This window comes from Cataglyphis hispanica, chromosome 16 (assembly GCF_021464435.1).
Source record: "Cataglyphis hispanica isolate Lineage 1 chromosome 16, ULB_Chis1_1.0, whole genome shotgun sequence".
NCBI classification, from domain to species: domain Eukaryota; kingdom Metazoa; phylum Arthropoda; class Insecta; order Hymenoptera; family Formicidae; genus Cataglyphis; species Cataglyphis hispanica.
In genome coordinates, this window is record NC_065969.1 from 1,558,648 (window position 1) to 1,574,056 (window position 15,409).

Genomic DNA, 15,409 nt, shown 5'->3' on the forward strand with positions numbered 1-15,409 from the left:
GTCTTTTCTAACGTCTTGTGCTAAATTTTAGAAAAATAAATTTTAATATTTATAGAGAGAGAGAGAGAGAGAGAGAGAGAGAGAGAGAGAGAAATAGAGAAGATAAATGGAGATATGATGTAGATAAATGTGTTCTGTGATGGATAATTCACAGATGTCGTAATTAACAACAATCACAGTAATTTCCTTGGAAAAGCATGGATTTATCTCTAACGAGTGTTCTTTCCTATATATTTTTTTTCCATTCTCATAACCGTCTTATTTAATCGTTGATCAGCCCGTGCGCGTGTCATCAATTGTACGTTAATTATGCTCAATGAATTATCTGAACAACTACTCGACTCACGCGCGATGTCTTCATTTTTTTTTTTTTTTTCTTCGCTTCATGAATATTAGACAGATTCTCTCTTTAAGAGAGAAGTCAGATTAATCAAACCGTGTAAGAATCGATTTGCTTGAAAAAAAATCTCTGTGCGCTCATTTCAAAATCACATACAGGATAAATATATAGTTTATAAAACGTTACGTTTAGTTCCATTTGCTGATGTCTCATTCATCGAGTGATCAACTAACACGCACGCACGTAATGAATCGCGCGTAAATCGCGCTCGGGTATGAGTCATCTGAACACAATTGCGCATACATGCAGAAACCAGGATATGTCTATTATGTTTGGAAAAACATGGAAAACTTGAAATTCTCAGGGATTTCTTTCATGCCTGAAAAAATCAAGGAATTCTCATCGAATTTTATCGGAAATTTTTTGAACAATTCTTTCTTTTTGATGATTTTGTTCTTATATTGTAAATAGTTCAGGCAATCCGATAATTCAAATTATGTATGTTTAATATATATTATAAATATATATATAAAAATAATATATTATAAATATATTATAAATATATATTATAAATATATTTATAACAATAATATATTATAAATATATTATAAATATATATTATAAATATATTTATAAAAATAATTTATATATTTATATATTAATAAATTATATATTTATTAATATATAAATATATAAATTATTTTTGCAAAAGAAAAAAGATATGATATAGCTAGATATAAATATATGTATATATATATATATATATATATATATATATATATATATATATATATATTCAATGTCTCAACAAAATATTGAATAATACATATTTTTTATTATAATTTTTAATAATAGAAAAATGAAAATGTATTAGTAAACTTATACAAGTGAAAAATATTTATCTCACTAAAACTATTCAGTTTTTTTCTCAGTACATTTGCAAGTTTAGCACTTGAAATTTAAGTATTTTTTCTTCACATGATAGTGCTATAATCGTTAGAATACGCATATATTAAAATCTTACTTTAAAAAAACTTGCACTCTAAAAAAACTTTAAAATATTCTCTTTACCTGAAATTTCAAACAAAAATGTCCGGAAATTCAGGAAATTTTCAGCGAATCTTTTTACAAGATAATTTGAGTAGACACCCTGAACATATATACATACGTGCTCGTCGCACATTAATCACGATCGGCCGCAATGTCTCTCCGCACGAAACTTTTCATGAAAATTGACGCCGGAAAGCTAAACGCACAATGATTCGCCCGCAAAGCGCTTTTCCGATAATTACGGCTCTCTCGCTTTTCCACGGCCGCATGCCTGGAACACACACGGTCGTTTCGAGTTGTTTAGAAGACATTAGGACTCGTTACGTTATTCGCGGCAAATCGCTTCCACTTATCGGCTAATTACGCGCTCGGCCATAAGTGAGCCACGGTAAGTACACGCTAACGCTGACGGAGCGTGCGCCTCTCGATCTTTAATATCGGAGTGCGTAGCTCAGCTCGCGGAAAGTGCATTTTAATTGCAATACCAAGACGAGACTCGACTGTGTTTGTGTCATTCGAGATAACGAGATTCATACATCGAGATTTATCCGACGCGCGACTTATATACTAATGCTACGCGGAAAATTAGCGGCGGATATTTATCACTGACATTTCGTAATGATTAACGGAAAATTTGATCTTCACACATTTCTTTTTATTTACTATTTTTAGCTACAATTTTGCACTGGTCCTTAAAGAACATTAATCATTTTTATACGAAACGTCTCACGCTTTACATATTAAATTTTATATTTGACAATTATATACGTTTTTTAAAAATAAAATTTTTGAATAACTTTCTGTTGTTCACATCGCATGGCCTTTCATTGTTCAAATTAAATTTTTTTTTGATAAAGCCTTTCTATTGACAATTATTTCTTATTTTATAATACAATCCGTGACACATAAATTCATAAATTTTTGCTTTCTTAAGATTAATCTTTCTTCTTCAAAAAAATATGATAATACTTAATTAAAAATAATTGACCCTTTCAAGAGAGATAAAGTAAAACTGTTCGTTTTTAGACTGTCTGTAATTTAATGTGCGTATAATGGAAGCGAGATGCTGAAGATAAAACTTGGGATTGTGAGTCGAGGATATATGACGTGCAAAGAAGACTTTTCGGAGCAAAAAACATTTTCGAGATAACTTACGGAAAAGTCGAGAAAAAAGCGCAATTTTAGTTGGTAGCTGGTTCGCCTTTTTGCGCGCATATGTGCGCTCATACGGTCCCCGTTATATACGTTATTTCACCTTTTGCGGGGGCTCGCAGGGAGAATGAATCCTGCCCCCGGGATGTGACTCGTAATTTTAGAGTACTATTATGCAGTGGCTCGCATTTTCTCTTTTTTTTTTTTTCGTTGAGACTATTATCGTGCGCCTCCATCATTCGTGTTTTCCGCGCTGTCGCGTTATTCGTCATGCAGTTAGCAGACGGATCGTGAAAAAATATAAACAAGTAAAAAATTGTGCAAATTAAAAACTTGCACATGGCTTCCTCATAATTTTAGTTCCTTTTTTTTATAATATCAGTAATCGTAATTGGAATGATATCAGTTTCCGAGACTTTAAAATAGTTTTCCAACAAGATGCAGTCTGTCGTTTTAAAAAAAAAAAGAATTTATTCTCTTTTATGATTCGGATTATAAAGCAGAAATTAGGACAAATGTGAACAAACATTTATTAAAAAATTCAAAATTTTCTAAAAAATGAACCGTTTCAACAATTCTAATCAAATTCAATACCATGCTTTAATGATACTCTATTAATGTAAAAATATTTAGCCCAATATCTCAAAATTTGATGAAGTTAGAGCAACCACATTTTTTTTTTAGAAAAATTCAAAATTTCATAAAAAATAAACCCTTTTACCAATTCTCATCAAATTCAATATCAACCATCCTTTAATAATATTCTATTCATAAAAAAATTTAAATAAATATCTCAAAATTTGCGGAAGTCAGAACAACAACACCTTTTTTGAAGAATTTAAAATTTTAATATAAAAAATAAACCCCTTTATCGATCCTAGCCAAATACCAATCAATCTTGAATGATACTTTATTCGTATAAAAAATTTTAGCTCATTATCTTAAAATTTACGGCAGATAATCGAACCACGTCCTTTGGTGCACATACACACATACACACATACTCGACATTTTGTAAAAATATGTTTTTTCGACGTTTTAGAGCATTCTAAACACATTGGCATCAAAATTAGAAAAAAAAATTTTTCCACGAAAACAAAGCTTCCTCTATGATGAAACAAAAATACAGAACATTCGCGCTAACAAAGGTTTCTATTTAATAGCCTGTAAGTTTGTAATGATAGATTCGTTGGTCGATCTTTTTCATCACATCAAACGTATTAAAGCTAACAAGAGGTAGGAAGAAACTCATTTGAGTTTAAAATTACACTGTAAGTATATGGCGGCTGTAAATGTACGCTTATAAGAATCGATGATTTATTTGCCGAGCAACGCAAATCTCGAATATATAACCGCAATCGCTCTAATGCTCTTTGAAAAAAAAACAGTGTCAAAGAAACTAGGTCGCTCGCGACGCGTGGTTCTCTTATTCCGCGAGAGATTTTCCTCGGCTGGGAAAGATCCTCGGAACGCAATTTAAACTACACGACCGAGACGAGAAACACGTGGACCTCTCGGCGAACAGGGATATGCGCGCGAGGTTGAATCCTTCACACGGTTTTGCGCTCGTTATATACCATCAAGTGTATTACATCGTAAATACCGCGCGGCGGTATTTCACTACAGCAAGAGAGAAACGATAACTTCGCGTCCGCGAAGAATGCAAATGCGGGATTATCTGTAACGGGATAACGGCAGCCGAAATGCGCCGCGAATGACTAATGACAGCTCCCCGTAACGTTCCCCGTGATAAGCTCGCGCGAGCTGAAATTCTGAAAATTGAAAGAGAAGAATTATTGGCGTTTTACACTCGGCCGACAGGGTCCCGCTTCAAGATTAATGATAATACTACGTACGAGCGATAAATCTGACGCAAAAATCGCGAACGCATATTAGTGTTAACTCGCATACACGAGCAATCAAGGTATATTGCAAATATCTCGGTTCAATTTTTTTTTTTTTTTCAAATGCAGTGACACGAGTGAGGAAGAATTTAAAAATAAATAAATAAATAAATAATCAATGTCGAAATGAGCGTCTGAAACTCTTCGGTATCAAACAAGATGCCCACTCCCTGGAAAACCTGGAATTTTCAGGAATTTTTTTTGTACCTGCAACCTTTTTTCTTTGTGAAAAACACAATCAAAAAAAAAAAAAAAAAACTTGTTTTAGAAGGTTGCATTAAAATATTCTCTTCACCTAGGATTTCGAACAAAAAAGCTTAAAAAATTCAGAGAATTTTCAGGAAATTTTTTCACAAAATTTCAGTGACCTTATTACACACACACACACACAATACTCTCTTGTCCAACGATGACCGGATGACATTGCGTCGTCACGATGTTTGTGATGACATTTAACCGACGCGTTACACACATATACGTCGCAATCGTGAGAGCATTCGCTTCTCTCTCTCTCTCTCTCTCTTTCTTTCTCTCTTTTTCTTTCTTTCTTTCTCTCTCTCTCTCCCTCCGGGAGTCCTCTGTGCTTCTGCGCCGCTACCGGAAGTGCGGGCTTCCCACGCCTCCGGTAAACCGCTTCATAACGGGTCGCCTTGATTTCGCGGATATACTCGTGTCGAACGCGCTCGTTTCGATCGCGTTCTTACGTCACGCGTCGCGGTACCATTTCGTGCCGCATGCGGGGCATTTCACGAAATGCCGGCTAGAAAAACGGGGCTAATCGGGTGGCGCGCGATAACAAACGGTCAGGCCGCATTCTCCCCTCCCCTCCCCTCCCCTCCTCACCCCACCCTCCTCTTACAATAACGACATATTTGCATGCGCGTTTTGTCGGCCCTTCTCCCGCCCACCTGGATATATAATCACCTGATTAACTCTTTTATCCCGCGGGATACGCTTAACCGACGCGGTTTAATTAACGCGCGCTCGTTCTCGTTCGAAATGAGGTCGTTTGTTTTTCGATAATTTCGCCGGGGATGATAATTTGCGACTCTCCGCGCTTTTTATCTTTTAGGCTAAACGAATTGTACAATATATTTATCCAGTATTTGATACAAAAGAATATTTTATATAAAGGACGAAGAGAGAGAGAGAGAGAGAGAGAGAGAGAGAGAGAAGAAAAATAGTAAGAGCACAATTAATAAAACGTAAGAGGTTTTTTTAAAGATTATATTTTATTCTCCCATCTATTTTTTAACTATATTTACAAAAATTAGACAATATCAAGTTTAAATCGCGAATAATGAAGTTTTTTATATTTTATCTTAATATAACGTGTTGAATAATTCAATTAGCCCATTATTCCTTAATTTATAAAAAAAGCGTTTCTGAAAGAACGAAAATAATAACATATAAGGTTTATTGTTATATGTATGAAGATGTTCCACGTCAGATCAATGAAACTCCAGAGTCTTATAGGAAATTGAAACAAAAAGATTCCGATAAACATAGATCCGAAAACACTTCGTTAAAAGGTTATAGCTAATAAGCTTTCTGTAAGTAATTAGTTATGATGTAAATTCAATAAGAACACATTTTTATGTTCGCACTACGAATGTAGTAGTGTTTACACAAAGACCATCAAAAGATGATTGTTTCAAGTTTCTGCTTTCTTCGTTGTTTTGAACTGATTTTCTTTTGAGCGCCTATTAATTAAATGAAATTGATGTAATTTAGTTTATTATTTATTTACTCATCAAATTTATTTTGTTACTTTCAAATGAATGAAGGAATTTTAAAATTATTTTTAAAAATCATTAAAAAATGTGACTTTTCAAATTTTTTTTTTTTAGGTTTTTAAGTTTTTAAGAAGCGTTTCCGGAGTTATGTATTTGTCGGAACTTTTTCGTTCCAAATTCAACTTCCTACAAGGCCCTAAGGTTTCACTCATCCGGAACACCCTGTATATTAAAATTCATAAATAAAAAGAATTGCAAAAAAAGCCATATTGATAACTATATAATAATCGTCCTGACTGTCATCTGCGATTTCGGACAAAAAGTGACGCACAAGCTATAGTAAGTAAGATACCAATTGTGAAACATGTGTCTCGTAATCATTGAAGCGAATAATAATTTGAAAATATGTTACCCTTTCACTCTCTCTATCTCTCTCTCTCTTTTTCTCTCTTCCTTTCTTTCTCTTTCGGTCTCTCTGTCGCCATTATTATCACAAAGCGACCCAACGGCTTCGGCGCATTAGTGTCGCACGGGCATGTAACCGCAAAAGCAACGAACAGACCCAACCACCATTATAAATGCATTAACCCTCCCCTTAGTTTCTCGCCCTCTTCTTCTTACAGACGTGCCATTTTTTTGTCTCCGACTGTTCCAGCTGGACATTTCTGATATTCGTCTTTGGCGAATCGCCTTTATCGCTCTTCGACTCGCTAATCGTCCTACTTTCCTCATTGGACCGGCCTTTCAGGGATTCGAATGAATAATTGAACGATGGATGGATTCAATTTTTAAAATATATACTAAGAATCAAATTATGAGAAAAGTAAAAATTAATATTAAATATTACACAAAGTTATTTTCTTTTACACTTGGAACACTTCGTATGACGCTTAATAAAAGGCAATACTTTGCTACTAATCTAATCCTTTTTGTTTCTTAATTATTAAATATCAAAATGTAATTGTGCACGTAAAGAGAAAAGGCACACTGAAAAGTGTCAATAGAAATAATAATAAATTGTTTGAATCATCGCGAGAGCAATTTTCGAGTCGATTGGTGCTTCGACGTGTTGCACATCTTTTGAAGGGTGTCATGCAAGTCACCCCAAGACTTCCAAGCAACATGTCACTTTGACACCCGACGATGACGACCGAGGGAAGGCGTTACTCGGGACGAGGGCGATCGATTCTCAAGAGTTTGTCGCTGGAAGGAAGGACGGGAATTTTTTTCATCGCGATCCGAAGAATTGCACCATCATTAGGAGAGAAGTGCAATCGTTACACTTTCCTTGCCATTCTCTCTCTCTCTCTCTCTCTCTCTCTCTCTCTTTCTTTCGCCTTTTTCAACCCTCTCCTCATCCTCTTTTCATTTTAATCGAGCGAGATCAAGCAGCACCCTCGAGCACCTCAGGAGCGATAAATCAATGACTCTTCTTCACTCTTCTCCTTTCTTCCCCGTTCCCTGAGAGTTCCCCCGGTTACTTCCGGCCCCCTAGCTTCTAGGCAGATAACCATAAAAAGCCAACGGGCAATTAAGGGTGTTTTAGAGTGGCTGCACTCGAAAATCACCGGACAACCCCCAGCTAAAAGTGGGGGAATTAAAAAACATTACTCATCATATAATCGCACGAGCGGTTCACGGTGCTGTCTGTATTGTTGCGCACATTCTCTTTCTCTCTCTTTCTCCCTCTCTCTCTCTCTCTCTCTCTTTCTCTCTGAATCTTGCGCTTGGACACGCTCGTCCTTCTTACACCTCCGACGTGCCGGCAGAAAAATGAGAAATGATCGTGGCTCGATTCAGAGAGGTGCCTGTTTAAAATTCATGAACGATTTTACTGCAACCTCCCCTATCGCAACCCGTCACAAAAGGGCGAACAGAACTATATCGAGGGAGAGAAGAAAGAGAGAGAGAGAGAGAGAGAGAGAGAGAGAGAGAGAGAGAGATTGTGTGGCCCACATTCGCAACTATACATCAGGACGGAATCGCGAGAGAAAGAGGGGTACAGAGGGACAGGGGGTAGACTCGCGACCCCACGAAATATATTAATTGTCGAATTTTCCGTGCGAGTTGCATATCCGTTAGAACCGCTTTGTCCTTTGCCAGGCGCGGATCTCTTGATTATTAATTACTATGACCACCAAGTGCACCCTGCTCTCCATTCCCTCTACCTCACCCCCCTCCCCCCTCCACGTCTCTCCCGGCCCTCCTCCCTCGTTGTGGTTATTACCCTGCAACATTCGCGACCGCGTTTCGAAGGTACGATCTTTTTCATTTTTCATTGCGGTCGTAATTTTAACAAAAAAAATGTGCGAACAAATTTATACGCCGGCGGCGCCCATTAATTATCGCCCGAATTTCGTTAGCGCGAATCGTCGAATTTTTATCGGGGCATGGCTGGGAGACAGTTTGATTTATTTGTCACAAATAAAAGCGAGAATCTATCTCATCGTGGGCGATAAAGTCGACGAAGACTGTGATGTTCGATTCAGAAATATTTTAATGCAGATAAAATTTCAATAATTATCGCAATTAATTATCTTTACGAAAAAAATGCAAACCATTTTAATAAAATTTCTCAGGAATTATTATAATACCATGTCTATTTTCTCGTCAAACAAATCGGTGATTTTTCATATCGATTTTTTGCATCTTCAAGCCAAATTGAGGATTTAGGTACAGTCTCGATTCATTCATCAAGAGTCACGTTGTCGCGATAACGCATTTGTATCATAATTACGGCTGAATTAGTCGAGCTAAGGGAAACGACAAGGGGAGCATACACTTTTTTTTTTACAGTGACGCTAGAGCGAGAAGAGGGTGGGGGTGAAGGGATGGCAAAAACTACACTTGCACTTATCGAGCAAGAATATCGGATGTAATTCACGCCTCACTGCCACGGAAGGGTTGTAACTTTCTTGATATTATTCATGAACGTTATGGCAGGTTGGCTCATGTAATATAATAGCCCTTCACAGCCGTTTTCTCTTTGCGTACATTTTTCTCTGTCTTATCCACCACGTATTTCGTATTAAGCCGCTCGATGCGGCATTTTAATATATTTCTCTCTTATAAAGGGCGAGTTTTGTTCCCCTAATCGCGTGAGCACGCGCTCTCGTATCGTGTTTATCGAAAAAAGTTTATAACGATTTTGATTTTGTACGAAGGTTACACAAGAGTTTGATAATATACATTCATGTAATCTGGAACTTTGATATTTTTTTCTTCCAATTTGTACGTTTTTCTTTCTCGCCTCTTGTTGATAAACTTTTAACATCGAAAAAAAAATACGTTTTTTATTTTTTAGTTTTTAAATTTCATTATGACAATTAAGAGTTCATTATGAAAACGTCATAAAAACACATTATTATTCTCAAATATTTTTAATAAACTCTCGCATCTCCATTTTTAAAAACGTACGTAGTTTTTTATCACTAATTGGGAATATGAATAAAGCGTAATCTCGCCAAACATGGTTTTTTTTTTTCTCGCAATTATAATATTTTCAGCAATTCTCGTTTATTTTAATTTTATCAAAATTTTTCAAAAGTTATTTTAATTTAATGTTTTATAAAAATTAATACTTATAAAATATTCACACAATCACTAATTTCACAATCGCTTCATATAAATGCATTATTTCTATATATCCACTTGATATCTTTTTCTTTCCACTTCATATTTTTTGCCGCGCACACATTTCTCTTAATACTCAACTGCCTGCCTTTCATGCACGCCATTCAAAGATTCCGTTAGGCAACAATCTTTTTTCACTGCACACAGTGTTAGGCGATCGATTGTAACTCGCGCCTCGCGATTTTGTGGAAAGTATCGTGATTTTCGCGGTATAATTCGCAGCATTACGAGCAGTAATGGTTTAGTTAATGCCGCGGCCTTCGCGAATTTTGCCCCGCGTCTCCCTTCGTGTCCCATCGCGTTTCATATCAACCCCCTCCCCGCCCCCCCCCTGATATATCTCTGTCTCGCGCGCGTCTAAGGGCGCTTTTACAGGTTCGCAGGTGCGGCACAAATGTATATATATATATATATATATATATATATATATATGTATATGTATGTATGTATGTATGTATGTATTATTATGTATCTACGTATGTATGTATTAATGTGTCGGTGTGTGCGTGCGTGCCATGATACGCGATGATTAGGCACTGAACTCCACGGGCTATTTGTTAGTATAATAAGCTCCCGGTAATGTGGCCAACGTAACCACTTGGCGGCACGCCACCCCGTTTTAGCGTAATTGTCCCAGATCAAGATTTACTTACGTGGGTGGTGGAGGACGCGAGAGGGGCGGCGGGTGTACGGCCGGGGGTCCCAGGGAGAAATTACAGAAAGCCCATGATTGCTTTAGGTAGTGGCCTCGAAAGCCCAGTCGAGCCTTATGTGCGGCCATACGAACTCGCGCACCGTACGAACGAAATACTTGGAACGGATCTTATCGTTGACCGTTAGAATCTGGAAAAGTACCGTGGAACTACGCTATGCTCGCACGTGTTTCCGGCGATCAAGCCTCTTACCCTCCCCCTATCGTAATATCGAGACTCACACGAGGCTGATGCCGGGTTTGACATTGGTCAGACTGTACCTTAGATATATTTTGCCGATATTACACGTTATGAGAATAACGATCGCTTGAGCCGATGTGTAAATATTTTGAATAAACAAACTACAACCGGTCGTTATCGAGAGATGTGTAGTTCCGATTAATATGAAATATTATAATAAATAAATTTATCAAGCGATTTATTTTTTTAATGTATCTCATATTTTTGTGACACACGTATAGGAAAATGGTCGAATTTGCTTGTATTTAGCATGGAAATTATAGCGTTTCTACTTTAAATTCTCCCGATATGAACCTTACTCAGGAATTTTAAATCCCATGCGAACAAATCGTAAAAGCTCTCGCGTCGATTGTTGTTATTCACCCGTCCGCTTTCTTTATACTTTCAGAACAAAATGGAAACGACAAACGATCGTGGGCTTCGAGATCATGGCTGAGAACAATTTCGCCGTCGCCGCCTTTCAGCAGTTGTACGGCAGTGGCGCCGCAACTATTCCCGCGCATCCCGCGGCAGGGCGTTACTGGCAATATGCCCCTAGCGCGCACACATTGCCCGCGAACGGATTCTTCTATCAGCAAGCGTCGGCCGCAGCGACTCTGCAGAAACCGCTCCCTTATCGCCTGTATCCGCCCACGATGATCCTAGCCGGGCCGAGCAATCCTCTCGGCTCGTTGACGGCGAGCTCCAGCTTGTCGTCCCTCAGCAACTATTATAGGGACAGCCCGGAGATAATCGACGGCCGGGAGTCGACGCGAAAAAGGGATAGGAGCAAAAGTCCGGAATCGAGGGACCGATCGCCGCCTAGGAAGCAGGCAAGACTGTATCCGCTGTCGATGATGCAGGCAGGTCCCAGCAATCCTCTCGGCACCCTGACGGCGACGTCAAATCTCTCCAACATGAATAACTACTACAGGGGCAGCCCGGAAGAGCTGGTGGAGGGCAGAGAGAACGTGGACAGGTCGAGGAAGCAAGAGAGGAGCAAGAGCCCGGACTCTAGGGACAGATCACCCCTAAGAAAGGACACCAGAGCTTATCCCCCCGCTATGATTCAAGCGGGTCCCAGCAACCCTCTTGGCTCCCTCGCGGCCAGCTCAAATTTATCGAATTTGAACAACTATTACCGAGATAGTCCGGAGATAGTGGACGGACGGGAAGGTATGAACCGGACGCAACAGCGGGACAGAAGCCAGAGCCAGGATAGATCGCCCGTCCAGAGAGAGGACAGTCCTCGGAGTGTGAGGGCCGACAGCGATGACGAGAGCATACACGATATCTAGGACATGGAGAACCCTAATATCGCCGATGGCACATCTGGAATACTGCATGACGGCGACGGGAAAGAGGACGAATGTATCTTGCGGAAAAATTAAGAAATGGAGCTATACAATTTCCTTGCAAAAGATTCCAAAAGGATACTTTTGGAGAATTGATTGAGTCGAAGAGAATATTAGAAGGAAGTATGATAAAAAATCAAGTGATTCGAGCAGCTAGTGAGATCTAAAGCAGAATTTAAAAGAAATAATTGATGCAATGATGAAAACTCATCACGAGAAGTTGACACAAATAATTAAAGTTAAGCCATCAATTTCGTTAAGCCAGTTAAGTTTCGTTCAACCCTCAATCCCGAACGAGATAACGAAATCGCTCAAACTTCAGCAGCTAACAGTTTGTAAATAGAAATCAACGTGGCAGATGTATAATCAAAACGATTTTTTGATCCTGGAAAATTGATTGATAACGGAACCGTTGAAGGCTCGAGCGGTGTATATATATATATATATATATATATATATATATATATATATATATATATATATATACCCTTGAGAATTTTTGTACTTGACAGTCGAAATCGTGCAGCTATCACGAATTATAATCGAATGCAATCAACGTAACGAGACTTTAGAGAAAAGCTATTGAGATATGTACCAAGCTTCAAGAAAAAAAAAGAGACGATGGGTAGAAATTATTCGACATCATTGTCGCAGTCATTTTGAAATTTAAAGGAGGTAACATCTCCGAAGAAGAGTTCTGGATTCGCGAAGATTCTGTCAAGCCAAGTCAACGAAATTGGATGCAAGAGAAACGCACGGCGGCCGATTATTTCGTGAGGTAGAACAGGAAGTGACATGGCACGGGACGTCCGGGATTTTGTAGATAATGAGAGCGAACAGGAAATATCGTGCGGTTAACCGAACTTCGTGATTTGAGCGTTCAGTGAATGGCGGGTTTTACTGTGAAACAATACATTTATTCAACGTCGATGTGCGCAATCAGTGTGTAGAACGAATGAAAGTAAAAATCCCGAAACGTTGTCCTTCGGACTAATGGAGACTCACATTACGCTCATTCATTCATTATATATTTGTTCATTATTTTATTCCTACGTATGGAATATACGATTGCCGGAAGGGGAGTTTAAAATGTATTTATTTTCCAATACACTTTTATAAAGTGAAATTATTTATATTTACGCAGTGTTTTATATTTCGATCACACAATTATCGTTGATTATTACTGTGATAATTATTATTTAATTCGGAGAGAAAGATATATATATTGATTAATTTTATTGCAAATTGGTCTCTTTAAAACATTCATAATTAGATTATGTATCCCCGTCTCACAATAATTATATACGCATGTTTCAGACATCAATCTCTATTATTGAAAGTTTCCTTGCGAAATGCTGTTAAGGCACAGAGTTTATTATACAAACCAATAATATATATCATCGTCAAATCATTACTTCGTCGTGCAAAAGATCCATTTAACTTTCTAATAATATTTTATAATTTTATTTAAACTAAATTTTAAATTCTCTCGCATCTCTGACAATGAGAGAATAAAGGAACTCATCAACCTGCGATGAAACCGATCGATATTCACAATCATTCGGCGAAATTCGGCTTCTCAAATTTATCTCAGATACTAATCGATTCAACCAAGCGCTGCCGTTATCACGGCATAGAATTAAATACCGGGCTTAGAAAATCCGGGTCGGGCTTTTACTGCGACAGGGAAAGGAGTGGGGCGCGGTGAAGGGGAGGGGGAGAGGGGGGGTTCGTGCATCGAGGAACGGTTATACGGTCGCGCCAGGAAACGGGCCAATCGCGGACGAACGCGAATCTACAATTAATATGACATTAGGGGGGACCTGGCCGCGGGGAAAGAAATCTAAAATGACACGAAATTACACGCAGTCGCCGCGAACGACAGAAAAGGAACAGGGGGGGACAAGGAGGGGGCGGCTCATTGAACGCGCGAGGAAGCGGTGGGGGGAATAGAAAGAGAGAGGGAGGGCGTCTCAACTATTCAAATAATCAGCGTTCTCGTGTGTCGGCGAAGCGAAACCGGCATTTTGCCCGCCGCCGTTCTTCCTCTCCGGAACGAGCCGGGAGGGAATCGGTGGGAGGGGTGGGGGGAGGGGGGGCTCCGTTAGCTAATTAATATCGACGAGACGATGAGATGCGAGCGACGGCGGCGAAGGTCTCGAAAATTGCACGACACCGCCGACCGGTGATTTGCAAACGACGTGTAGGGGGTTGGTGGGGCAGGGGCAGGGGCGGGGGGATTTTTACGGATGTGGGAGAGCATCTCTCGGAAAGAGAAAAAAGTTTTTCGATATTTTGAATAGGTATCGATCGTAATGCAAAGTATATGAAGTACACTGCACACGAGCACGCAAAAAGGGGGAAGGGAGAGGGGGAGAAATCCCGCTGTCATTGAACGACAGTACACGTGACAACACACGCGATTCGCACGGATTAAAACGACGATGACGATGCGACGTTCGCGTCGCGAAGGGCAATTACATGTTTCTCCTGCGCAGAGACAATTGCATCACGAAATGGCATCCTTGTCAGATCTCTATTTCGAATCTCGCACTGAGAATTGTTGGAATTTTTGCTGCGAAAAAAAAAGCAACTGGCACGCAACAAGAACTCTGAGAAACGAGCTATTTTATATCGGCAATTTTCATTGATCGATTGATTAAATTGATTGGAGAAAGATTCCAAGATTGTAGACTCATCGCTAAGTATTTCACTATAAATGGGAAAATTTAATTTTTTATACACAAAATATTGAATCGGTTTGTTTGACACGAGCGATTTCGCAACTTTGACAGGTAGTTGCGTCATTCTGTTTTGTAAATAAATCTAAAATACGATCTACACGCGGAGAGAGAGAGAGAGAGAGAGAGAGAGAGAGAGAGATACAAGCTGTAAATATAAAGAAAAAAAATTAATCGCGGATAAAAGCTACGGAATGGAAAAGTCCATCGCGTAATTTGAGCCAAGATATGAGAGATACGAAATATTTCAAAGTATTTTTCGGATTTCAATAGACGTAGCGGAACGCGAGGCACGTTTTCGAGATGTCGGACGTCGTTTTTTCCGTTATTTCCGCGCGCTCCGCTTCAGGTAAAAGCGGACTCGACGTTTCAACGTTTCGATGACACTGCGCGATCGATAAAGACATACCAGTATTATAAATGTATAAAATTAGGCTGTACGCGCGCGAGAAGGGGAGAGATGCATCGTCGAGAATCGGCGTGTCTACTATAGTTAAGTAACGCAGCAAAAGGTACTTATAGTATATGAATCATGCTTTGTAAAATAATGTCTGTATAGCGAGAAT

General features: G+C 38.8%; 1 protein-coding gene across 1 annotated transcript in view; it reads left to right on the top strand.

Annotated features, from left to right (window-relative positions):
- The window catches only part of LOC126855588 (homeobox protein B-H2-like), a 35,660-nt gene extending 21,507 nt beyond the window's left edge, over window positions 1-14,153 (top strand). Inside the window, exon 3 of the mRNA XM_050603394.1 lies at window positions 11,157-14,153. Within this exon, the coding sequence (XP_050459351.1) occupies window positions 11,157-12,045 (889 nt within the window). The 3' untranslated portion in view covers window positions 12,046-14,153. The remainder of the gene's footprint in view (window positions 1-11,156) is intronic.
- The last annotated feature ends 1,256 nt before the right edge of the window (window positions 14,154-15,409 follow it).